The sequence below is a fragment of the Notolepis coatsorum genome, assembly GCF_963971535.1.
Source record: "Notolepis coatsorum genome assembly, chromosome: 16".
Classification (NCBI taxonomy): domain Eukaryota; kingdom Metazoa; phylum Chordata; class Actinopteri; order Aulopiformes; family Paralepididae; genus Notolepis; species Notolepis coatsorum.
In genome coordinates, this window is record NC_140180.1 from 50,542,835 (window position 1) to 50,570,452 (window position 27,618).

The window sequence follows — 27,618 nt, forward strand, 5'->3', positions numbered from 1 at the left end:
CGACAGAATAAAAGGATTTGTCACGCTTCCTCCGGTCCTGCGGGACCGGACGGCAACCCTCCTCCCGGTTCGGCTAGATCAGGTGTCGGACCGTCTCAACTCCCCTTCCATACACCCCTTCAAAATACAACATTGCCAACCGGTGGGCTGATGCAGATCTGGCATCAGCTCACTCACCTGATTGTTAGGTTTGCTGCCATTTGTGTTTATTGTCTGTGTTGTCATTGTTGTCGCCACTTTGTTAGACTTGTGTTCCCCTGTCTGTATTTTGTAAATATGTTTTAGTCTTGTTGTTCAATTGTTATTGTTTTTCCCAGTGTGCTCTGTGTTCTGTTGTTTCTGTCTACCACACCTGTGTCCTGTTTGTAATTACAAAGTTCTGTCTCTAATCAGTGTCTGTATATTAGGTGTTGTGGGCCAGCAGTCACTTGCTGGTTCATTGTTTAATTGTTACCGTTGTTGTCAGTCATGTTTGTTGTTTTCTGTTTTAAGTAAAGACCTTTATTATTCATCACTACGCCGTCTCCTGTTTCCTGTTATACCTCTCTGTTCTACACTGCAAACTGAGTTCCACCACATCATGCCAGCAAAAAATGTCCTCTTAGGGCCCGCGTCCACCTAGCGCATATTTCTCCGTGAAACATGCTGGGAGTGCGCCGGCAGCGCTGGCATGCAGCGCATCTGGTAGATGACAGAGAGAAATCTACAGCCATGCCGCGGTTTTGCACATATTATAGCATATTTGAATAACTTTATTGTATATTAATTATATATATAGTTATTGCCTGACACCACAGTTCGCCCTTTGCTTTTTATTAGCTTTTTAGTAGTGTATTCGTGTAGTTATTATTATTAGTTTTGTCGCGAATCTCAATGGTCTGTGGGAGACAGCCAGACAGGCAGGCAGCTCCGGTGTCAGGTTACAAACAGAGTGGTAGATGAATGGCTGTGATTGGTTGTCTGAAAATGAGCCCAGCGCATCGCTCTGAAAGTTGAGAAAGTTTCAACTCTCGGCCGCACAAAAAAGCTGAGAAAAGAAGCCGACGGCAGCGTACTTCCTAGAGGCGGCCGCATGCGGCCGCATGCGCTCCCTCCCCATTGGAATACATTGAAAACAGATGCGTGCGGTCAGAAATATGCGCCAAGTGGACGCGGGCCCTTAGGCAGATTTCTGCCCATTTAAGACATATTAGGGCTGGTAGCGCGATTCCCCAAATGTTCCTGAGATCAGGTTTGAGCGTGGCTGAGAGCAGATTTAAGAGTGCTGAGGAGCACACTTATGATTGATTGACTAAGTGAACATTTTATTAACTTGACAGACAGTGTTCTCATAGTGATTCCTTCATGTTAACGCTACAGGCCTCCTTGGAATTAATTACTTAATCATAATTAAAATAAATATGACAATATTTGTACGATAAGAAATTACGCATTTGATGTCGCAAAAATAAATAATATGGATTCATCTGATCACAGGGCAGCTGGATTAACCATATCTGAACCAGCTATTTTGGACAAATGTATAATTATTTTAATTACTCAGATATTCAAACACAATTATGCAATTATTGTGAAATGATTGAAAATTATAATTATTTAATGCCTTCTGTGGAATTTGTATTTCTTATTTGTTACACATCTGTTTTAATGATTAATTATATACATTTGAAAGAATGCAGGTCAACATGCAATATATTCCATTGATTGGTATACAATGGGACAGACCTTTGTTTGATATAGCTATAAACCTGCATTCCTTCGAATATATCATTAATCAATTAAACTTATATTGAAATACACTATATAGCCTATACCAACAATGAAATGGCAGTGGATAAATAAATAAATAAGAACTAAAGCTAATCGCATGGAAATAGACTGCATTAATATTCCATAACAAGTCTTGTGTGCGCCAGTATGGCCTACGTGTCCAATGAACAGTTTAGGCTTAATATATTCTAGTTACTTGTTTCATTAGGATTTAGTAGATACTATATAATATGCTCTGCCTCTGCCCTACGTACAGTATAAGTACAGACTGTACCTATACTGTACGTAGGGCAGAGCATATAGTATCTACTAAATCCTAATGCAACAAGTCATTAATGGAATAATAAGCCTATACTGCATTCATTCATTACGCCGTAGGCATTAATGGAATAATAAGCCTATACTGCGTTCATTCATTACGCCGTAGGCTACAGTATACTACACGCGCTGCGGCAGGTGTACCACGTCCACGAGCTGTACTATATATGATGACAATACATTAATCTAATCTCATTTCGATGGGTCGCGCAAGACTCGCAAGGCACTTCCGCATCCATTTCCACACATCTGCGTCATTCCTTTGCCTTATAAGGAGCTCTGGAGGCGTTGTTTTGTATGCAAGTGACCTGAACGGGGATGTGCGTTCGAGTTTAAGACATAATGCCATTCCCCAAGCAGATATCATATCACAGGTGCGACTGAATGAGCCACTTAAGACATATTACCAGCACGTTGGGGACTCAGAGTGAACTTGTCATTGATTCTGTCTCAGTCGGTTCCAAGATAAGTCTTCCAAGAGAACTCTTTGGAAAATATTCGGGAATACAAACTGGTAGGCTTCTACTCTTAGAACGAAAAATGATTTCCAAGGTTTTTATGTACACCATATCTACACATTTTAACACTATGATCGCCGGGGACGAGTTAAGACGTCATTCCTAGCCATGCTCATTCTGCCGAAGACGCCGTAACTCGTCTTTGATGTCAATATTTCAAAAATCTGTCATCGAAATCATATTTCCTTTCCGGAGCCCTGAGATGTACTGGTGAGCTCCACTCAACTGTCTAACGGTTCGAGAGCGCCATCTGGTGGCCGATCGGCAGATCGGCCAAGAGGGAGGGGCGCGTCAAACAGGAAGTGCTCATCCATATGTGCTCCGGGCACTCGCGATCGGTAGCCGGACTCCATCTCAACACACTGGATGATCAATCGCTCGCCCTAACTCAATAAACAACGTTATTTGGACGTATATAGTATTATACAACCTGGAAATGGTTCATCAGGATCAACATCCCATAATCGAAAACGGTCTACTCCACGCTGATCGTCCAACGGCGCGAGGAACATACGGTAAGATTCAGCGTTATTTTCTAACGTATTCCATATAAACTGCTATGATGAACATATGACCCACTCTGGATGAATCATCTAACGCTGCCCACGGAATTATAAACGATCCCCCGCCCATCCGGTCATCATCAGATCATACGTAGATCATTCTAGAAGTAGGTCCAGTTGAAATTTTTCATCTTGCGCCGATCGCTACCAAACTGTATTTCATCATCAATATAATGCATTTGGGGCTATAAATCAAGTTCTGAAGAAAGCTGCAGAAAACGATAAAAACATACTTATACTTTAGACCATATTTTAGTATGAATATGTGAATGAAAAAGTTTAACGTTGCTACACCCTGAACAATACATATAGGACATTGAATGGGCCCTAATAATGGCAATGTAGCAATAGAATTTAAAAAGTTATAGCCCTGCAAAGAAGGGGAACTTCTCCATAGACAAATAGAGCTGGCGAGGGATGGTAAATTATGAATTTAACCCATGGCGATTAAAGTGTTAATGTGCAGGACTTTATGAATAATGGATATCTGCATGTTTACGTTGCACTACTTTTATTGTCTTTTATACCTATTCTTATGTCTGCAATTTATGCATTGTTTTTTATTCTGCCAATTGTATGCTGATTTTATGTCTTTATGTTCATTTTGTATAAATGTATAATTCATTTATACAAAATAAATGAATTATTATTATTATTTTATACGAATTGCTGTGGGGCACTCGGGCCTAGCCCTCTCTCTCACCCATGTGTGAAAAGTGCTATATAGATAGTTATTCATATTTATTATTATGTTTGTAGTCTCGATGACATTGAAAATGAGGGTGACCTCTATTGTCCTTTTGAGAATAAATAAAGGTTTGAATGAAAAAAGAATTTATACAAGATTCAAGAGGTTTATTTGTCACATATACATACCAGGGCATACAGTGAACCTGTAATGTTTGAAAATGCTTGTACTGTAGATTGATGACGAGACTCGTCAAATTACAGCCTAGAAACAGAATTTTTTTGAAAATATAACTATATAATAGAATAGAATACAATATAATTTATATATTTTGGAAGTAAAGTTTAGTAACCAATTACATAAACAATTATAATAATAAAAAATGTAATAAATAAAATTAAATAATAAAAACACTAATAATAACCTTCCCAACTCTGATCAATATGCACAGTCATAGAGTGCATTTGATTGCTGTGTTTCATAAAATGGTAAATGGCTGCATTTATATAGCGCTTTTATCCAAAGCGCTTTACAATTAGTTCCTCACATTTTTACCCATTCACTCAAACATTCATACACCGACGGCAGAGGCAACCATGCAAGGTGCCAACCTGCTCATCGGGAGCAATTAGGGGTTAAGTGTCTTGCTCAAGGACACTTCGAGGAGCGGGAATCGAACCGGGAACCTACACTGCTCTACCTCCCGAGCCACTTTCGCCATATTATGAACGTGCCTTTCCACCACTCTCCACCCATGACCTTTCACAAAGCAGTACTGAGCAGAAAGATTTAATTCATCAAGGCACATTTCTTTTGGTTGCTATTCTGGGACAGGCAGCCGTATATTTATGCAATCTACTTGACATTTCTGACTGTCTTATGTAACTGTGTCTGTCTCCATCTCAAGACTATTAAAAAACTAGTCACACTGTTAGTCGCTGTATAGGAATCGCATTAGTGTTTTCAAATAAAGCATCCACGTGTGCCTGTGAGAGAAAGGGAGAGAGATAGAGTGTGAAAGAAAGAGAGAGTTTTGGCTTGCCTTAAGTGTGTGTAACATGTGTAAATCCCCCCTCCTTAAAATAACCCCCAAAAATCGATGAGAAAAAAAACCTCCAGAATCCACATTTTACTCCTCACGCATGTAACCGGCGATGATCCCAGTCATTGTGGACCATCAGAACAGCGTGTAATATGTCTTTACAGTATGTAGCGCTGGATCAATAAAATGATCGATTTTTGGAATGGCGATCAGGAATTGGAATAATCTTTTTGGATACCATCTGAATCTATTTTACCAGTCTTAGGATAATCAGACCTGTTTTCACGGAGATATAAGCTTTTCCACTATGTTTGATATGGCTGTTTGGCTGTGCGAGCGATCAGGAAATATATCAGAGCAGATATCAGATCGCCTATATAGCGTGCATACGTACACATATACTATCGATAATCTAGCGTTTATTTGAAAATGATTCATAAATAGGCCGAAAAATTTAACGTTTTTTGTGTATTCTAGAATATTCAGTTTATTATGGAATATTTTTATTTTCCTTGAAAACGAGGGTTTTTCAAGATGTTATAAAACGGAAATGAACCAATAAAAAAACAATCCGCTTCGACAATGTTGACTGGAAAATGAGTCATTGATAAGCGACAGGCAGATTAGACACATAAATTAGGCGATATTAACGCTAACATTGAAGTGGATGCTGGGCATTCAAGCACTAAATCGTGCGCCCCCTGCTGGGCACTGAAAGTGTTAATGCGAGTAGATTAATGAACACCCATATGATGACGGATAAACAAAAGGGAAGAAATCTCCGTCTCCAAAACATGTTAAATACACTTCACAATACATAGGATACTCTATACAATAAGGGGGGAAATAAAGGGGAGAAAGCAAGGTCTCCAAAACACGCTGTATGGTAAACACGGCAAACGACGGTGCTGCATATACACACTATAATATGAACTTTCAACAACAAATGCAATCGACAATCAAAGTGACACATAGCGAACAAACTTATCCTCCGTGGCAAGGAGCAATAAGGCTTACACATGTAGGTATACTCACAGACAGTTTAGTGATCGACTAAACACAGGGGAGAATATGAAGAGACATTTAACGAGCCACACCAGGTACCAATGAGTGTAATTAGGACAGGTTTTTACCCACCAGGTAACGCTAGAGGTTCACTCACTGAGCAGAGCGAACCCCAAACGTTACAGTTTGATTTGACTCTCTCTCATGTTGCTATAATTGACTCTCGATATGTCAAAGCCAGAAGACAGAGGCAGTGAGGAGAGTGCTAATCAAACCAGTGTTAAGTGGAAAATAGCTGAGCCCTCTCCATATCCCCCTTCTCTCTCTTCCTCTTCTCCTCTAACCTCTTCCTGTGACATGACAGATCATTACAGGCCAATGCAGTTCAAAGGGACTTTATTTGTCACTGAATAAATCATCCTGACTCAACTGGGTTTGCAAATTAAGGACCTGTGACATCATTACAGAAACTTCCTAAATCTGAAATCTCAGTTTAGGATGACATTTGTGATTTTTGGTATTGCAGAAACATGTTTCCTAACTGCATTTAGAGGGGTCTTAGGATAGGTGTAATGATGTGTTTCAGATGGAATTCAGGATGTGTGGTCCCGAGAGGTAGGAATTTGAATACTGATTAAAGATTATGAGACAATCTATAATTCAATAAGATTGTTTATACATATTAAAATGGATCCATAGTTAGTATAATAACAAAGATACAAGTGTTACAAGGTTGGATAAAAAGGAGAGTGATGAGGAGAGAGAAGAGAGGGAGAGATAGAGAGCGGAAGCAGGGGGCAGGGGAGAGAGAAGTGTGGAGGAGACAGAGAAGAAAAGAGAGCGTGGGAGCAGGGGAGAGAGAAGGGTGGAGGAGACAGAGAGGAGAAGAGAGGGAGAGAGAGAGCGCAGGAGCAGGGGAGAGAGAAGTGTGGAGGAGACAGAGAGGAGAGGGAGAGAGAGCAGGGAAAAGAGAAGTGTGGAGGAGACAGAGAGAAGAAAGAAAGAAGGCAGGGGAGAGAGAAGTGTGGAGGAGACGGAGAGAAGAAAGCGAGGCAAGAGAGAAGAGGCCAGAGGAGAAGCAAGAGAGAGCCGAGAAAGGTACATACAGCTTATATCTCTAACAGACAAAGAGAGTCATATTACTAAATGCATATTCAAACATGTAAATTGTGATAGTAACGTAACGTTTATGCATACGTGATGCTTGGTACAACCACTTTGCTGGTACATATATCAAATGGTTTACATTAAACTGTCATATGGGGGCCGCAACAGGCAGACTGACTTAGGCTAAATTCCATTTAAGGCCTTGTTTGAAGGTGGACACGGTGTACAGAATTTGATCAAAATAGGATGTGTTCATCTAATTTCTCCTCGTTACAATATGAATTTAGCTATTACAGAACTGTCTGAAGCCATTCTTAAGTTAGCAATCCTGCATTAGGATGGCATAGACCAGGGGTCAGCAACCTTTTTGACATGGAGTGCCTGTTTGAAATATAGTTGTAACTAGTGTGCCTCAACAATATTCCATGCACCGTAATTTTTTTTTCTCATAATCAGGTCTTCTTAATGATAATTTTTACATTATTACATCATTATTGTTATTGTTATTATTAACAATATTATTATGATGGTTGTATCAACCCTAAATCTGAGTTGGGGGGGGGAATGCAATGCAGACAAACAGCTGCATACAGTGCGACCATTTCACTCACATTTGCCCATTCATTTTTGGACACATCACACACCATTGGTGTGTGTACTGTACGTGTGCTGTCATAGCTCCACCTACAGGCCTAATGGAGAACACCAGGATGTGAATGGAGGGTGAATGTGAGGTATATCGTGTAAATAAGTTTTGATTGATCGCAAGTCTACACTGTAAAAAAAAATATAATAATAAGTTACCAGAACTTAAAAATATTGAGTTCAGTTACTGTGCATTAAGGTTTTCAGTTTTCAATCCATAATAAGTTAACAGAAAAATAAGTACACAACCACATTATTTCAACCTAATAAAACTATGTTTATTGTCATTGTTTTAAGAACACAAGTTGACTTGTATTGGTAATACTCACATTTTGAGTAAAATAAATGGCTTTTAACATGTGCAATGTTCAATGAAATAGAATAATAAATAATACAATTTGTTGATTAATCCCACTGGTCACAATGGTGACCGTAATAATGTTTTTGTTATAAGGCTCTGCAAATGTTACTGAATGATGTAGCAATGTATTTCCAGCTAAATTGAAATAATAAACAAATAAAGGGTCTCAATTAAATATGTGGTAGTAAAAAGAACCTGTGGGAGGATTTCAACAAGATGAATGCGACAACAGTGCAAAATATGTCACTATAATATTTCAAAGCAAAACTTAATGCTGCCCCGTGCCTATGCGTGCCTAGGGTTGCCGACCCCTGGCATAGACCCTGTCCTCAATTCAAAATAACTGCCAAAAATGGCAGCACCACTGTTATTAGGTCTGTATGGCAATGGCAATGAAGATGGGGAACAACATGAACACCGAAATATTATGATTGAAAGTCTACTCAAACTGTGCCACCTCGAACACACAGGCAGCTATGTCTAGACTTCATAGACTACAGCTCAGCATTCAACACTATCATCCCAGACAAAATTTGCAGATGACACTACCATGGTCGGACTCATCTCAGGAGGGGATGAGGCGGTTTACAGGGATGAGATACGACGGCTGACAGTATGGCGTGCACGCCGTGCAGATAATAACCTGATTCTTAACACATCAGGAGGCACAGCATGGACCCTGCTCCACTCCACATGAATGGGGGCTGTGTGGAAAGGGTCCCGACATTCAAGTTCCTGGGAATCCTCATCTGGAAGGAGCTCTCCTGGTCCACCAACAGCACGGCGACAGTGAAGAAGCACAGCAGCGTTCACACTTCCTGAGGCTACTCGGGAAGAACAACTTGGAACAAAAGCTGCTGGTGGCCTTCTACCGCTCCGTCATTGAAAGCATTCTGGCGTACGGCATCACAGTGTGGTACGCCGGGTGCTCAGCCCCGGACAGGAGAGCTCTCCAGAGGGTCATTATCTCTGCCCAAAAGATCATTGGCTGCCCTCTGACCTCCCTGGAAGACATCTCCAGCTCCCGCTGCGGTTTTAATTTGCTAGACTCGCAGGGCTATCCTTCTTCTAGAGTCTAGAGATGCTCAACCATATAGTGCTGGTTTACAGCAATTGCTTAAAATCTGCTCTGTGTATGGTATACAACATGATATCAAATTCAACTCTAACAAGAGTGTTGTTATGATAGTGAAAACTAAGGAGGACCAGAAGCAAAAGTTTCCCTCCTTCTTGCTGTCTGACTGCGCTCTAGATGTGGTGAAGAGTGTGCGATATTTGGGTCACAATATCACTGATGACATGTGTGATGATGTCGATGTGCAGCACCAGTGCTGCAAACTGTATGCACAGGCCAATATGTTGGCATGGAAATGTTATATGTGTACAGACAATGTGAAAATAAGCCTGCTCAGAGCCTATTGTACTCCATTTTATACTGCACACCTCTGGTGTAATTATAGCACAGCAAAAAATGAAGAAACTGCAGGTAGCATATAAGGATGCAATAGATTTGCTACCTCAGCAGCAGTGCATTTACAATAACATATTGAGCTGGTATGCACAAATGTAATAGATAAACGCAATGATCAATTAAGTTAGTGACCTCAGGAAAATGCAAATTTTTTTCCTTTTAGGTATTATCATGTGTCTGGCCTGAGTAATCATCTGTATTTTTTATTTTGACCCCCTTGGTTATTGAGTTTAAACCACCCCTACTAGGCCATCTGTGTGGGGTATATTGGGGTACAAACTAGAGACACCCATAGTACATACATAGGTTATTACAGTCCATATGACATGTTTTTCAACTTATTCAAAAGGTCTGTAGTGTCTTTGAGATATGAGGGCAATGCATACTGTACACCAGGGGTTCCCAATAAATGTTCTGCACGGTCCACTTTCTAGGATTCAAATGACTTGGGGGGCCAACCCCGATCTCTGTCACTTAATTGTCTTCAAATTTATTTTATGTATGCCGTTTTATTCTGGACCACAATGGCCCCACCTTTATCTGCATGGCATGAATAATTCCATAAATAAATAATTCCACTCTTGTAGTAAAGGAATATACCTTCTACAAATGAGAGGCCTCGTGACAACCTACACTGATCATTACTTAACTCTTGACCGGAGATGTTGATCACATCCGGAGGATCCCTTGGCCAGGGCATTTTCTTCCCCCTCGTCCTCCTCCTCTTCGAGGTGAAGGTGGTGAGGTGGGCATTGTTCTTGGGACGTTAAAAGGCAGAAATCGACGAGTGCGAATTGTGTCAGTGCTCAGACCCTCAGATGACCCACTGGTAGAGACTTGTCTTGAAATGGCTCTTGGACACCAGGGTTTCTCATTATTCTCGTTTTATATATATATATTTCCCAGCCTCTGATCGGCAGTTGGTTTGTGTGTACATTGTGTGTACTTTTTGATGAGTAACATGGTGGTGGTCTTTTCCGATGCGACTCTGGGAACACCACTCAATCAAAACATCTGATTGGTTATTGATTCAGGGAGCGGGTGTTTTCGGCCTGCCAAGTGGTGTTCCCGGGGTCGGAAATTATTAACACTTTATCCTCTTTGCTATACGTGGTGGACAGTGACAAGTGGGCAACATCCTCATTACCAATAAACATACAGCAAGGTGAATTGTATCCTAGGAAGAATTATGTTGAAGTCTATGTATTCTCAAACTTGCTGATGCAATTAACTACCCAAAAATAAGTTGCTATTTATTTGCCATACAAACATGTATGTATATATCCATACACACTGTATATATGTGTGTATATATATATATACACACACATACACATATACACGCTGCACCTATGTCTTACTGCATTCAGCTCCATTCCCAATGCTTCTACTGCCATCTATTGGAGGCACTGCACTAACATTTTACCCACAGATTCACAGCTTACTACCAAGAGTAACAGTGATGTGGTAGCGGTAGTCGACCGCTGAGACTCAACCATGGTTTGCAAATTGGTACTTCTATAATGCCCGAAGAAAGAAATATGTAAATGTGTGGAACATGTGTAATACCCATGACTACTCTAAAGGGGGTTGATATTATATTTTGTGTGGTGTAATGAAGAAAAACAAGCATTCAGTTTACCCAATGGGCTTCATTCATTTGGTAATGCCTCGAGTTAAATCTAGTATTACAATGCACAATGAAATGAGCATTATACAACTTTAAAATAGTGTGTGCTTCACTTAAAATGCACATGTATTTTTCATATTCACAATTAATTGGACTAGTGGTTTTAAGTAAGTAGTTGTGACGAATCAAAATGTATCTTTGTAATATCTGGTGATACTTGACTGTACATTCAGATGTAACGAGAAATTCTTAATACTTGAATGATTAAGTATTATTATTGTCTGAAATCTGGTCGATGAATGCTACATATTTTAGAGGGATAGTGAAGAATACGAAAACCAATGCACAAAACACTATCAGGTCTTCACTTGGTGAAATTATTTCTCCATAGCATTTAAAACATCGTGAACTTCACTTTTGACAATGAACTCTAAACAAAAATCAGAACATGAAGCATGTGCTTAACACTTTGAGTGCCACTCATGGCTTTTTTCTGGTTTACACCCTGACCGTTGAATGCCACGGTCACGAGTATTCTCGGGTATTATTATAATTTTTTGTATTAGCGATCTGAAATCATATTGCATCACGCGAGCCTACCGTTGGAGATCCAGGGACCGCCGGCGCTCAGATGTGAAAAAAGCGCCCCCTATCGTCTCCCAGATGGTAAATCACCCTTTTGGAATGGACTCAATGAAAGTGAATGGGAGAACGGATTTCTGACTCCACATTTTACTTCTCACTGATGCAGCCGGGGTCTACCAGAGTTCATTCTGGAGCCTCTGAGCCGCGCGGATCATGTGTTATACTGTACACATGATGGATCAATACATTTATAGATTTTTTCGAATGGCGATCGGAAATTGAAACAAAACCATTTGGATACCATCTGACCTCAGGTAAGGAATCTATGTTATCAGTGTTAGGATAATCAGACTCGTTTTCACGGATATATAAGCGTTTATGTGATATGTGATATGGCTGTTTTGACTGTAAAAGCCATGAGGAAATAAGAGCAGCGATTATCAGCGCACGGCACAAGCGTGCGTGCGCACACATATACTATCAATCATCTAGCGTTTATTTGAAAACGATTCATAAATAGGCCGACAAATGACAACGTTCTGGAATATTCCAGTAAAAGGCGATTATCATAGGCATGGGTTGTTTTTCCTTGGAAAACGGGTGATTTTCAAAATGCTATCAAACGGAAATGAAGCGATAAAAATACAATCTGCCTTGCCAATGTTGACTGGAAAATGAGTCTTTGATAAGCGACGGGCAGATTAGACACATAGCCATAATTTAAAACATAGATTAGGCGATATTAACGTTAACATTGGCCGTGGATGGTGGCATTCAACGGGGTAAAAAGGAAAACACGGCCGGCACTGAAAGTGTTTTTAAAGGAGGGACAGCTAAACAGAATGACCCATCAAATGAACATGATGTTGTACACAGTAACGACAAAGCATACGTTAAATATAAAAGGCACTTACACCGATTGTAAATATATTCAGTTCAATGGTGAGAAAATAAATGAAAGGTGAAATTGGTCATCCATCCCATCAGGTTGACGTCAGCCAGCTGCCCGCGTGGTAAGACCTCGTCATACATCTCTACTCTGGCAGTCCAGATGCATTCCATGTCCACGACATGATGGGTGAATTCTAAGTTTAGTTCCCTTGTATTGGAGACATTTAAGAATGTCTTTTCACAGGGTCACTCCTCTTCTCTACACGTGTTGTGAATCCATGATGTCCAGATATTTGGCATCGATTATCCTCGGCAGCAGGTTGGCCCTGATATCCAAAATAAAAGAGATATAACATAACATTAGGCTACAATGACCATAAAATGTTCATATTACTGACACAAAGACAAATTGTCCCCCTCCCATCAAAGTAGTATCTATCTACCCCCATTGGCCACTAAGCCATGGCATCGAAACAGCCCAAAAAAGGTGTCAAAATGAAGCGCTTGTCAACATTGTTTCAATATAATAAGGTGAGGATTTTTCAAATGCTAAGAATACATACCGTAATTTTTATTTTTATTTTTTAAACACACTCCTAACAGCATCTTCAATGTTTATGGGAAGCTCTTGATATGTCAGAATTTACATTTGGGTTGAATGAAAGGCTAAGTTGTTGGTCTGGACTCACATCATCCCATCGACCATCGACTCACATCGGCTGTTTAACACCGAATTTAACAATGGTTGAGGAGGATTTTTGTTAATGCATCTCACACAGTTAAATACAGTATACAGTATTATTAGTATGGATAGAATAGAATTTGGACATGGCTAATGTATTCATATGAAGACAACAAATACTCCTCCTCTGCCCCACAGCAAAATAAGAAAATACAGGCAGAGGGAAAGATCTCTACACATAAAGACATCGCCACGCACTTCTAGTGGGTCATATGTGATGATTGAGAGGGATTATGTTTGTATGAGACTAGGATGTTTTTTTAGGATAATTCTACTCTGCATGCCTTTAACTCTTTCAGTGCCACTCACGAGATTTCTCTGGTTTTTTTATAGGTGGTTGCGTGCCACTCACGAGATTTCTCGGAATTATTATTATTATTATTATTTTTTTGCGATCTGAAAAATTATTGCATCACCCGAGCCTACCCGAGTATAGCCGAGCTGCGCCGGTGATCACTGTGGAAAAAAGCGCCCCCTGTCGTCTCCCAGATGACATAAGTGATTTTGGAATGGACTCAATGAAAATGAATGGGGAAAAAAATCCGGTACTCCACATTTTCCAGTTCACTGATCCAGCCGGGGTTACCACAGTTCATTCTGGAGCCTCAGATCCCCGCGGATCATGGAGATCTACAGTGTCGCGTTGGATCCATACACGTATCGATTTTTTCGAATGGTGATCAGGAATTGGAATATACCAGTTGGATACTATCTGATGTCAGGTAAGGACTCTATGTTATCAGTGGTAGGATAATCGGAGTAAGTTTGATGAAGTTATAAGCTGTTTTGTTCTTCTTTCGGTTTCACTGTAAAAGTCTGTGAGGAAATCAACGGAGCGATTATCAGTGCGCGGCCGTAATGTGCTTGCGTGCACGTATAATATTGATCATCTAGTGTTTATTTGAAAACGATTCATAAAAAGGCCGACGAATATCAACGTTGTGGAATATTCCACTAAAAGACGATTTTCATAGAATGCTCCAGAATGAGCTGTTTTTTATATCAAAACGGGGGCTTTTCTAACTGCTCTGAAACGGAAACGACGCGATAAAAAAACAATCTGCCTTCACAGCACTGACTGGAAAATAGTCTTTGATAATGCGATGGGCAGATTAGACACATAGCCATAATTTAAAACATAGATTAGGCGATATTAACGTTAACATTGGCGCCGATGGTGGCATTCAAGCGGTAAAACGGAAAACCAGGCGTGGCACTGAAAGAGTTAATATTGTGCCGTTAGAACAGTATTATTTTTATAGGTGAAGCACCTACCTTGTTTAACAACCAGGATATGCCCAAGAGAAAATTGTATGTAGGTTGAAAGGCAGTTTATGTTTATACTAAGGCTGTCAAATATATCGCGTTAATATCGCGTTAACTCCCGATTATATTAATGCCACTAATTTTTTTAACTCAAGATTAACTAAAAAAAAAAAAAAAAACATTTTTTTTTTTTTACTAGACTTCACTCAGGTGTATTATTGATGCTCTCATTGATACTATGTTTGTTTCTGAAGTGTGTGTGTGTGTGTGTGTGTGTGTGTGTGTGTGTGTGTGTGTGTGTGTGTGAGATATAGAGAGAGGGGGGTGAGAGAGATGAGGAAGGGGCAAAAGAGAAAAAGAGCTGGGAGAGTGTGTGTGTGAGGGAGAGAGGGGGGTGTGTGATTAATCAGCCCTTGTGTGTGTGAATGTAACAAGTTCCTAACGTTTTCTTTCCCCTATTATTTCATGCACACTTTATTCATTGTTTTAAATTATTATTTTCTTTTAAGTTATTTTGTGCATCACTCTGTTTTGAATTTGATGCAAATTTGCAATGCATGAGGGTCATCCTTTTGTGTTAAATGGCTGCACAAAGCAAGCATTTGTTGACTCGCATGTTGATAAGAGTATTAAAACTTGGAACTTGAAAAAGATCTGTTTAAGGTAAAAAAAAAAAAAAAAAAAAAAAAAAATTAATTTGCGATTAATCGCGAGTTAACTATGGACAATCATGCGATTAATCGAGTTAAATATTTTAATCGTTTGACAGCACTAGTTTATACGTGATGGGGCTTTCGTTTTGGGAGAAAGGAGTTTTGTTTACTTGCCCCTTGCTGCCCTCTAGAGGTCAGCAAATTATTATTGCAGGTTTAACTTGAAAAACAAGTCTACAATAAACTCTTGTAGACTCGCTTCACGAAAATAGAAAAACTAAAACATACACCACACCCTTTCCCACAGTACCCCTGCCTCCACACCACCCATCCTTACAGCTCACCACCCCCGACCACCACCGATTGTTGCTGTATACATACACTGTTAACCTCTTAACACATTAATTGCCAAACCCGAGATAAGTCGGGTTAACTGGACATGTGTTGGCTGCCAGACCAGAGATATCTCGGGTTTTGGTCGTTTATTCCTTTATTCAATATTTGTATTCATTATTCATCCAGGGACCTTGGTGTTACCATTTATAAATGGAAATGTATGGTTGAAACATGCAAACGTTCAAACGCACACACACTAATAAGCATTGGAGGCTTTTAACCAGGGCCGGACTGGGGAAATCATTCAGGCCAGGAAATATAGTGCAAAATATAGCCCCAGTCAGGCCACCTTTTAACACTTTGGTTGCCTTGGGTTAAATTCATGATATACCATAGGTTGCCGGCTCTATTTGTCTATGGAGAAGTACCCCTTCTTTGCATGGCTATAACTTTTTAAATTCTATTGCTACATTGCCATTATTAGGGCCCATTCAAAGTCCTATATGTATTGTTCATTGTGTAGCAACGTTAAACTTTTTCATTCACATATTCATAGTAAAGTATGGTCTAATGTATAAGTATGTTTTCATCTCTTTCTGCAGCTTTCTCCAGAACGTGATCTATAGCCCCAAATGCATTATATTGATGATGCAATACAGTTTTATGGCAATCAGCGCGATATAAAAAATTCCAACTAGACGTACTTCTAGAAGTTACTACACGTCATCTGATGTTGACCGGATGGGCTAGGGGGCGTTTATAATTCCGTGGGCAGCGTTATACCAATCATCTAATGTGGGTCAAATGTTGATAATAGCAGTTAGTATCGAAGACGGTAACGTTACACGCTGAAACTCACCCCAGTCTCCGCGCGCCGTTGGGCGATCATCGTAGAGTAGAAGTCTTATCATTATGGGATGTAAATTTACCCGGTCCATCTCCAGCTTGTATAATGGTATATACGTCCAAATCATGTTGTTTATCGAGTTATTGGCAATCGATCACTGTGTAGCGTGACGAGCCAGAGTCCCGGGACCTATAGCGAGTGCCCGGAAGTACTACGGACGTCTAGCACAACCTCTATGGCATATCCTGTTAAGCGATTGCGCCGATCGGCCACCAGATGGCGCTCCTGAACCGCCAGAGAGCTCAGTGGGTCCTGCTGGTGGATCTCAGGCCAGCGGAGGGGACATATGAATCCGATCGCAGATTTTTGAAATATTGATATAAGGACGCTGTACAGCGTCCTCCGGCAACTTGAGCATGGCCAGCAATGACGTCTAAACACGTTTCATGGCAGTCAAAGTGTTAAGCAGGGGGTCTGGGGGTCCCCCACCAGGAAATCTTTTGTTACAAAGACTTAATTTCCTGCATTCTGGTGCAGGAATTTTTTTATTTGTACCCTTTAAATGCCAGTGTTTGTGATGGCATCACAAATTATTGTTAAAAAACAGGCTAGCATATGTATGATTAGCAACAACACTGATTTTGAGTTTTTTTTGTAATGTCAGATTGAAAAAAATACAATCTTTTATTCAACTTAAAAGATTCTAACCCTTTAAATGCCAGTGTGTGTGATGGCATATATTTGCAATATATCAAATGCAAAGTAGATTTTTCTGGGGGGTATTATTACAGGCTAGCATGTGTCAATGATTAGCAACAACAGTTTTTTGTAAGGGTCCTGCCTCCACCAATCACATGCGGCTCCCTTTGTGTGTGTGAGAGCAACAGAGAGAGGAGAGAGAGAGATTTTTATTTTATTCAACCATTGAGATCAAACTTGTGTGAGTTGCAGTGATCTCCTGGTTGTTCCCCACCTAGGTTATCTAACTATTGCGCTGCTGCAACTAGAAACACTGGCCTGCTTCTAAGTTCAGTGGCTTGACTGCATAAATATATATATATTTTTTTTTAATCAGCTGGCGACCCCCCCCGCGGCGGCTCTCGACAAACCTGGGGGTCGCGACCCCCACTTTGGGAAGCGTGTATCCTTTCCGCAACGGAATTCGGTTTCCGGGTTCCTCTGATTGGCCGCGACCCCCACGTGACCCGCCCCCCTATCCACCGCTCTGGCGCTGCCGCGCGCGGCAGAGCGAGCGGCCGCGGACTCGCTTGCTTCCTCAATTTATACGCATGGAAGTATTGACTGAATGAATGAATGAATGAATGAATGAAAACTTTATTTAACAGATTGCAGAATGGGTACAATACAGTACGGCTCAATACACACAATTGTTAAGGGGATGCAGACCAGAGAAAGACGTTTGTCTTGTTTACATCAGGGTCCCCCATTTTCAATTCATATAGAACGACTACGCCGTAACAAATCATTAAAAAAATATACCGTTAACTGGAATATGTTGTGCCTTTACACATATGTTGGATTATGTAATTGGTTTGTCATGACAAACAAATAAAAAAATCGCGATTTACCCGCTGGCTACAACAACACACAGTGATCGCTGAGCTCTGGCTCTGACTACATGCAGTCACTGAGTGTTGTTTATCCTGATAAATGCTGCTGTTGTGCCATACAACTATTTATTTCCCATTCGATTATTTTATTTAGTTAGTTTTTGATTTATACTGTAAGTGCAGAGACAAATAAATGTTAATTCAAGTTCATAAATTGTCTAATTTTTTCAAATTAAATTGTTGTATTTTATCAGATGCAAAATGCAAATAAGTAAATATGGCATTATATATCAGAGGTGAGTAAGAAAATGAACAAATATTGATGGTTAAGAATGAGACTGAATAATGACATCACACAATAGTCTAATGATTAGGCTGTTGTGTGATGTCATTATTACTTAGTATTAGACTAATCCTAATGAGATATTCATCTAAATATGACTTCGAAAACAGCCACAATTTCAGGAAAAAAATTGTAAAAAAAGAAAAATCAGAAAAAAAAACATTATTTATTTAGATTTATACAAGTATTTATTTTATGTTCATTTTATTATCAGATGATAATGTTACTTACTGTATCCTGATAAATGCTGCTGTTGTGCCATACAACTATTTATTTCCCATTCGATTATTTTATTTAGTTAGTTTTTGATTTATACTGTAAGTGCAGAGACAAATAAATGTTAATTCAAGTTCATAAATTGTCTAATTTTTTCAAATTAAATTGTTGTATTTTATCAGATGCAAAATGCAAATAAGTAAATATGGCATTATATATCAGAGGTGAGTAAGAAAATGAACAAATATTGATGGTTAAGAATGAGACTGAATAATGACATCACACAATAGTCTAATGATTAGACTGTTGTGTGATGTCATTATTACTTAGTATTAGACTAATCCTAATAAGATATTCATCTAAATATGACTTCGAAAACAGCCACAATTTCAGGAAAAAAATTGTAAAAAAAGAAAAATCAGGAAAAAAAACATTATTTATTTAGATTTATACAAGTATTTATTTTATGTTCATTTTATTATCAGATGATAATGTTACTTACTGTATCCTGATAAATGCTGCTGTTGTGCCATACAACTATTTATTTCCCATTCGATTATTTTATTTAGTTCGTTTTTGATTTATACTGTAAGTGCAGAGACAAATAAATGTTAATTCAAGTTCATAAATTGTCTAATTTTTTCAAATTAAATTGTTGTATTTTATCAGATGCAAAATGCAAATAAGTAAATATGGCATTATATATCAGAGGTGAGTAAGAAAATGAACAAATATTGATGGTTAAGAATGAGACTGAATAATGACATCACACAACAGTCTAATGATTAGACTGTTGTGTGATGTCATTATTACTTAGTATTAGACTAATCCTAATGAGATATTCATCTAAATATGACTTCGAAAACAGCCACAATTTCAGGAAAAAAATTGTAAAAAAAGAAAAATCAGGGGGCCCCCATAGCTCTCAGGTGATAATTCGAACCCTGCTCCTACCCTATCAGGATGATCTTACCTGACAGGGACCAGCAGCATCATCAACAAGGGGAAGACCATCTTCATGTAGGGCAGTGGATACATGCCAAAGGCACACAGGATAATCAGCTGGATGATCTGCAGCCCTGTGAAGTAGTGGACCTTCCTCTGGGGCACACGGCGAATGTAGTGGGTGGGAGGATAGGAAGTCTGCAGAGAGCGAGAGAGAGAGCGGGAAGAAGTGATCAAATCAGACAGTGTTTTGCATTGTTTTACTGCGTTTGCTATGCTAGAGTGTCCTGGAATCCAAATTGATTGATTGTTCCCTAGATAACAGATCAGACACAGACAGTGATAGATTGACCACTAACTAATAGGCAGACAGACAGATGGACAGACGGCAAAGCAAGTCAGACTGAGAGAAGATGGTTAAATCAATGTAATTATAGTTTTGTACCACTCGTTGGCTGCCATGCAACTAAATATTATGTCCTGGCACTGTCATGGGGTGTCAGGTAGTGCTCTGGGGAGCCCTACCACATCTGTCTTGAGACGTAAAAGGTCCTGTCCTCCGAAGTTCTGCTGCTGTCCTGTGGTGTTTTAGCACTGTCCTGGATGTCCTGCACTATTCTGGGGTGTCATGCCACTAAATCTGGGCATCCTGTTCATCCAATCGACTTTGTGCTTGATAGGTGTATTGTTGAGGACCTATGCCATGGGAGTGCAATGTCGAATTCAGTGCCATTTGGCCAAATGGTGGTGCTATAGTACTTGTCCTTCGCATCCACTGTACCCAAGGGAGTACAGTGTTAGAGTGTGTCTGCTGCAAGCAGCTGTACCGCAGGCCTCCACAACGCTGCAAGCAGCACGTCCGGAGGCAAGCAATTGGCCCATTCCAAACGGGCACATGCTCTGTCTGAACTGCCACGGCCCGAATGGGCACTGCACTAGTTTGCTTCAATGCCAGGACAACTCAGCACAGTGGAAGGACATCCAACTAGTAGCAGGGTAACAGCAGGACCTCAGGACAGTGGTACAAGACCGTAATTACACAGTAGCAGGGCTCTACGCTAACCTTTTTCCCAAGGAGCACATGTGCTCCCAAATGAAAAAATTTAGGAGCACACAAAGAAATTTAGGAGCACACAAATATATTTAGGAGCACAGCAAAAATATTTCAAGTAATGGTTTTTTTATTTATTTTTTAATAAATGTATACTGTGCGTGCATGTGCAAACGGGAACGGGATACACATCTATGCAATAGCACATACCACCAAAGTCACTGGCCCACTGTGTGCGTGTGTGTGTATCTGCGCGTGCAAACGGGAATGGGACACAGACATTTGAACTATTAAGTGATTAATGCCTACTGTGGCAAAGTTGTAGCCAACAACTAGGCCTAATAAAAAGGCAGTGACATTGAACAAAAAGGAGACACTGGCATTACCACCAGGGCCATCAGTAGAGGGGACTGTAAGGTGCCTTTTCGGTATACTACCTTTGCTAAAACTGTGTTCTCTGTTAAAGGTGGTAACTACTGGAATAGCCTACCAGTTGTGATTAGAGAGTGCCCCACATACTCCATGTTCAAGACCCATCTTAAACTGCATCTTAACACTTTCAGTGCCGGGCCGTGTTTTCCTTTTTACCCCGTTGAATGCCACCATCCACGGCCAATGTTAACGTTAATATCGCCTAATCTATGTTTTAAATTATGGCTATGTGTCTAATCTGCCCGTCGCTTATCAAAGACTCATTTTCCAGTCAACATTGGCAAGGCAGATTGTATTTTTATCGCTTCATTTCCGTTTGATAGCATTTTGAAAATCACCCGTTTTCCGGGGAAAAACAACCCATGCCTATGATAATCACCTTTTACTGGAATATTCCAGAACGTTGTCATTTGTCGGCCTATTTATGAATCGTTTTCAAATAAACGCTAGATGATCGATAGTATATGTGTGCGCACGCACGCTCGTGCCGTGCGCTGATAATTGCTGCTCTTATTTCCTCATGGCTTTTACAGTCAAAACAGCCATATCACATATCACATAAACGCTTATATATCAGTGAAAACAAGTCTGATTATCCTAACACTGATAATATAGATTCCTTACCTAAGGTCAGATGGTATCCAAATGGTTTATTCCAATTTCCGATCGCCATTCGAAAAAATCGATAAATGTATTGATCCATCGTGTGTACAGTATGAGAGAAAATGGTGCTTTTTCAATGTATGTGATGTATAGATTGGGGGGAGTGACCACAGCTAAAACGGTGGTATCGAAATGTGCATGGTTCACTTTAGAAAACGGTGATAGAAGAAGAGGCAGTAGCCAGCACAGCAGAATGTTTAGCAGCCAGCCCAATGTTTTGCATTCCTTAGCAGGAACAAACTGATAAGAGTGTACTGTAGGCCCAGGGCAGGAGGGAGAGAGGTTCATCTTAATGAAACGTGAGTTTATTAGTGTTAAAGGTTATGCAGTTGTCATGACAACACGTCGCATGACAACCAGAAGGCGGGGCCGTCGTTGCGACGACGAACATCTATGAGTCGAACGGTGTTTCCGGCTGTAAGGCAGACTAGAATCTGACTCAGACTAGAATCTGACCGAGAGCGAGTAGGACTGAGATCACACAGAGGACCTTCTCTCCTCTCATCACGAGAGAGGGGGGGGGGGGGGGGGGGAGGAAGAATGCCACGACCTCAGTAGCTTCGGCTACCACGAGGATGGTCTTAGGCTAACGAACAGGCCTGAACACTATTGGACTGAATCACAAAAGGACAATCTGAACACACCGAAAGATCATTAGAATAGACTCTTCAAGGACGATACAATTTGATAACATCTGATAACATCTGATTATGAGGTTTCTGTTTAGAGAAATAAAACAACGCTTTTCCTCACAAGGTATCTCACGTTGTCGAAGTGTCGAATTCTTACGGAAGTGGAGGAGTATTATGGTTTATGGATTGCACTAATGGGGGAAGATAAGGATCTTATCTACCAGTATCGGAGACGTCAGGACCATTAAAAGTACACAACGCAGAGGAATTGGATGGAGAGCCAAACAGACGAAGACGTGATACTGGCCAGTTTGATCACAATCTAACAGTTGGTGCCGTGACCCGGATTTGCAAGAGATTAAAACAACGGGAACAGTTGGTTGTTGATGACAGCCAGAAAGCAAGAGATAAGAACAACGGATAAAGACTTTTTCAATAATGGGGCGACAGTGGACAACAGTCATCAATGTGTGGGAGAATCATGATCGAAGCAAGGCCGGTCAGCCCTGGGAGAGAGCGGCGAGTCGAGCGGTCAGGAGGCGAACCAGCGCTGTAGGGGAAACAGCGCTCCGATCAAAAATGTGAGTTCACTGTGCACACGGTTGTTTTGATTTTAAGCCAAATAAAAACGAACAGATAGTGAATCCGTAAACGTAAACATTTCTAGTTCGACAGAGAGAAGCCAGCTGTAATAATATGAGCAGAGAGCCATGGTGTTTTGAGGAACCAAGATGGGTTTTATCTACGGGGAATGAAAAACAAACGGGCCGGTGAAGGAAGGCAGTGTTCTAAGGGGTTAATTCCATTTTTGTTGGTCTGTAATATAAGGGTTGTTTTCCTCGCAAGAGGCGGGAACGCGGGACTGTGAGTCGGGAGAATCTACCTACGTTTCTCAGACCTACCGTCATTTGGCATTCAGTCTATTTTTGACCTGTTCAGTACTTGCATGTTAGTAAATCATCTATTGTCATGTGACCTGCAGACATCATTATGACCTGTTTGGCCGACGAGACTCTAAGGAAGTTGTTTTGTTGTTAGGCCTTGAAAAAGGAGGGCAGCGTTTGTTTGTGAGAGAGTAGCCATTATGAGACAAGATGGCCGCAAAAGGGGCCACGAGGGGGATGATACAAGATGGCCGTGATAATAACAGATAAAGAACCAGGAAATGACACGTCAACTAAAACACCATGGAGGAGGAGTAGGTCGCCACCTAGTGGCGGAGGGGGGGTAGTGCTGGGGAGTTTTCATTACCCATAGGGGAATATTTAGATATAGGCCTGTACTACCATCTAGTGGCGGAGTGGGGGAGTGATTCAATAGTCAATCTAATGAGCACAGAGAGTGGATTATTATTATAATAATAATATTAGATATAGAGTTTAATTATTAATTGATTAAATAAGAATTGCACAGAAAGATGGTGCAGTTATTTGAATGGGTTAATTATTGAATAAAGAGGGAGTTCGATCTCCAGTGGGGCCTTCTCACACCTAATAAATAGGCAGAGTCTTGAGGGGACACGTCACCAGAAAGAACTGGCGCGCGCTGGGGGTCAACCGTGGGACAAACGTAGAGCGCCGAGTGGGTATCGTTTAGCTGCTGGTGTCACGCCGGAAGACAACAAAACAGGGAACAGCCCTGTAGGATTAGATATGGGTGTTGAGAAGGTGGGGGACTAATAGAGAACAAATAGGGGCTTGCAGAGAAAAATATATAGAGAACGAGCTGCAGGCCCAAAGCCATGGTAGACTAATAGCAAAACAAGGGAAGTCGAATGGACAGACGACTGCCGGTGTTGTGTTTCTGCTTTCAAGGGGGGAATGACACCGACAGCGATGGAGATGACCAGGAGGACAGACTGGAGGAGGAGGAAGCCGCAGGGGCCAGGCACCGACGCCTGGTACACAGATCATCCACGACGAGAGAGAGGAGACGGCGGCGGTGGAGGAGCAGATGTGGAGAGGACAGCCAGAGACACTGAGCAGGAGCAGACCAGGGGAGACATTTTTGCCTAGGGGACCGCGCCCTGGAGGGGGGACCAGCTCAGGAAAGGAGCCGTCACTGAAAGGGGCCCTTGCCTAGAAGACGGGACCGGCCCGAGATGGGAGGTGTACTGTAAGAGAGGGAAGGGAGCGCTCTGATTTGGACGTGGGGTACCGAATAGGGGGGCCGAAGGGTTTAGGTGTGTCGTTTGGAAAGTTGCAATCTGTGTTTTTCTCTGTCTCTCTCTCTCTCTCCTCCATGACCGTTGTTTATCCTTTCTGGTTTGGGTGTGATGCGGGTAATGGAAAACGAGGAAAAACAGCAGACGGCGGGGCCCTAATTGTTATGAGTCTATTTTTGGGTATAATTAATTGAAAAACCAAGTAGTTTATGATTCTGAAGGGGTGATAAGAATCAAGGGGGGATTGAGAGAAAATGGTGCTTTTTCAATGTATGTGATGTATAGATTGGGGGGAGTGACCACAGCTAAAACGGTGGTATCGAAATGTGCATGGTTCACTTTAGAAAACGGTGATAGAAGAAGAGGCAGTAGCCAGCACAGCAGAATGTTTAGCAGCCAGCCCAATGTTTTGCATTCCTTAGCAGGAACAAACTGATAAGAGTGTACTGTAGGCCCAGGGCAGGAGGGAGAGAGGTTCATCTTAATGAAACGTGAGTTTATTAGTGTTAAAGGTTATGCAGTTGTCATGACAACACGTCGCATGACAACCAGAAGGCGGGGCCGTCGTTGCGACGACGAACATCTATGAGTCGAACGGTGTTTCCGGCTGTAAGGCAGACTAGAATCTGACTCAGACTAGAATCTGACCGAGAGCGAGTAGGACTGAGATCACACAGAGGACCTTCTCTCCTCTCATCACGAGAGAGGGGGGGGGGGGGGGGGAGGAAGAATGCCACGACCTCAGTAGCTTCGGCTACCACGAGGATGGTCTTAGGCTAACGAACAGGCCTGAACACTATTGGACTGAATCACAAAAGGACAATCTGAACACACCGAAAGATCATTAGAATAGACTCTTCAAGGACGATACAATTTGATAACATCTGATAACATCTGATTATGAGGTTTCTGTTTAGAGAAATAAAACAACGCTTTTCCTCACAAGGTATCTCACGTTGTCGAAGTGTCGAATTCTTACGGAAGTGGAGGAGTATTATGGTTTATGGATTGCACTAATGGGGGAAGATAAGGATCTTATCTACCAGTATCGGAGACGTCAGGACCATTAAAAGTACACAACGCAGAGGAATTGGATGGAGAGCCAAACAGACGAAGACGTGATACTGGCCAGTTTGATCACAATCTAACAAGTATAACACATGATCCGCGCGGCTCAGAGGCTCCAGAATGAACTCTGGTAGACCCCGGCTGCATCAGTGAGAAGTAAAATGTGGAGTCAGAAATCCGTTCTCCCATTCACTTTCATTGAGTCCATTCCAAAAGGGTGATTTACCATCTGGGAGACGATAGGGGGCGCTTTTTTCACATCTGAGCGCCGGCGGTCCCTGGATCTCCAACGGTAGGCTCGCGTGATGCAATATGATTTCAGATCGCCAATAATAATTTTAAAAAAGAATACCCGAGAATACTCGGGCGTGGCATTCAACGGTCAGGTCGTAAACCCGAGAAAAGCCGTGAGTGGCACTCAAAGTGGCAAACCAGAACTGTGATCATTTTTTATCTGATTTAGTTTATGTAACTTGTTTCTTGTTTTTATTGTTGTTTTTATCATTGATTGTCACAATGCTTTTACCCTAAGCAGGCTATTTATTTATTGAAAGAGTTTTGCTGTCTCCTGGTGTAAATTAGCTCTTGCTACAACCCTGCATGTTTACATTTTGTATTTTGTACTTGATGTTCATTAACATGTGCTGTCCCTATCAAATAAACTATCAAATAAAACTACTGCTACAAAAGTAACAGTCACTTAACTTTAGCCCCTTTTATGCATACAATGCCTATGTTTTGGCTAGTGTTGCTCTTCTAAAAAAATTTAAATACCGTACACCTCCAGTACAGAAACATTGTTTATGAGTCAGGTAGACCATTGATTGACAGTCGATTCTGCCAATTACGTCACACCGCTTGCACCCACCTCTGCTGTTGATAACGCTAGCCAAGTTAGCACACACACACACACGCACAGTGGGCCAGTGACTTTGGTGTAGGGGTGTAACAATGCATCGATCCTAAGGGAAAAATTCAACTGCATCGATTTGAAAATGTTAGAATCAATTATCGCAATTTTAATGTGTACACAGTGTTATGTTATTCTCGTGTCCGTTACAGCCAACACAACGACATACGCTACTGCATCAACGTTATGATTAACAAAGCAAGGCATTCGTTTTGTTGCATTAACGTTATATTACTATTGCTATCGATAAATCTAGGTGTTCTAAAATCTATTGCTATTGGTAAGACTAGAATAAGTTACTGTCTCGGAAAACTCTCGCACATCGCAATGGCGGACTTTCAGCAAGTAAAACGGCAAATGAGAGCTTCCGATTGGTCATTTCCCTTTTCCCCCTTGAAACCAGTCACGTCACTCTACTGTGATTGGACCGTTGGCTTGAGTGCAATGTGGGACTTGTAGTTTGTTTAACGATTATCAGCAGAGAGAAAAAAGCACGACTGAGGCTGTAATCTTCACTCGCACACCGTGCGAGTAATTGATTTTTCCAGTTCGCACACACATATTTCTAGGGGCAAATGCGAGCAATACGGTCGCACTGTAGAGCCCTGAGTAGGCTCCAGGACTGAAGATAAATAAGCCTAATAATCACATAAAAGCCAGAATGACTCAGACAGATATACAGACAGACCAACCACAGAGCAACCAACAGCCTCTTGTGTCGTTTCCTCTCACCTGTTCCTTGATCAGCAGGGCCATGCGGTCCCACAACTGGTTGCCGTCCAGGGAGGTGGCTGCGATGTAAAGGAAGAGGCCGTAGAGGACAGGCTTGGGGATCCACTGCAGAGGGAAAGGTAGCATGAACACTGACACGCCGATCAGGATGTTGGCCAACAGGGCGGTCAGACGTGTCTCCTTCACGCTGACGATGCTGCGACGAGACACGAGCAGAGACGAATAGAATAGAATAGAATAGAAGCACTTTATTAATCCTGAGGGAAGTTCAGCACCACAGATACAATAAACTTTTAGGTCATCAAAAATCTAAAATAAGAATACACAATCAAAGATATACGTTCTAAAATATGTATATACATTCAAAAATATACAGTCCAAAAATATACAGTAAAATGAAAATGTAAAATACAAGGATTTATACGGTTACTCTGTGCTCAGTGAGGCGTTATA

At 41.1% G+C, this 27,618-nt stretch overlaps 1 protein-coding gene across 1 annotated transcript in view; it reads right to left on the reverse strand.

Annotated features, from left to right (window-relative positions):
- Positions 1-10,970: 10,970 nt before the first annotated feature.
- The window catches only part of LOC311242602 (solute carrier family 4 member 11-like), a 121,683-nt gene continuing 105,035 nt past the window's right edge, over positions 10,971-27,618 (reverse strand). The window contains exons 18-20 of the mRNA XM_084331584.1: positions 27,166-27,361; positions 19,542-19,711; positions 10,971-12,920 (exon numbers count right to left, since the gene is read on the reverse strand). Coding sequence (XP_084187710.1) covers positions 12,854-12,920; positions 19,542-19,711; positions 27,166-27,361 — 433 coding nt within the window. The 3' untranslated portion in view covers positions 10,971-12,853. The remainder of the gene's footprint in view (positions 12,921-19,541; positions 19,712-27,165; positions 27,362-27,618) is intronic.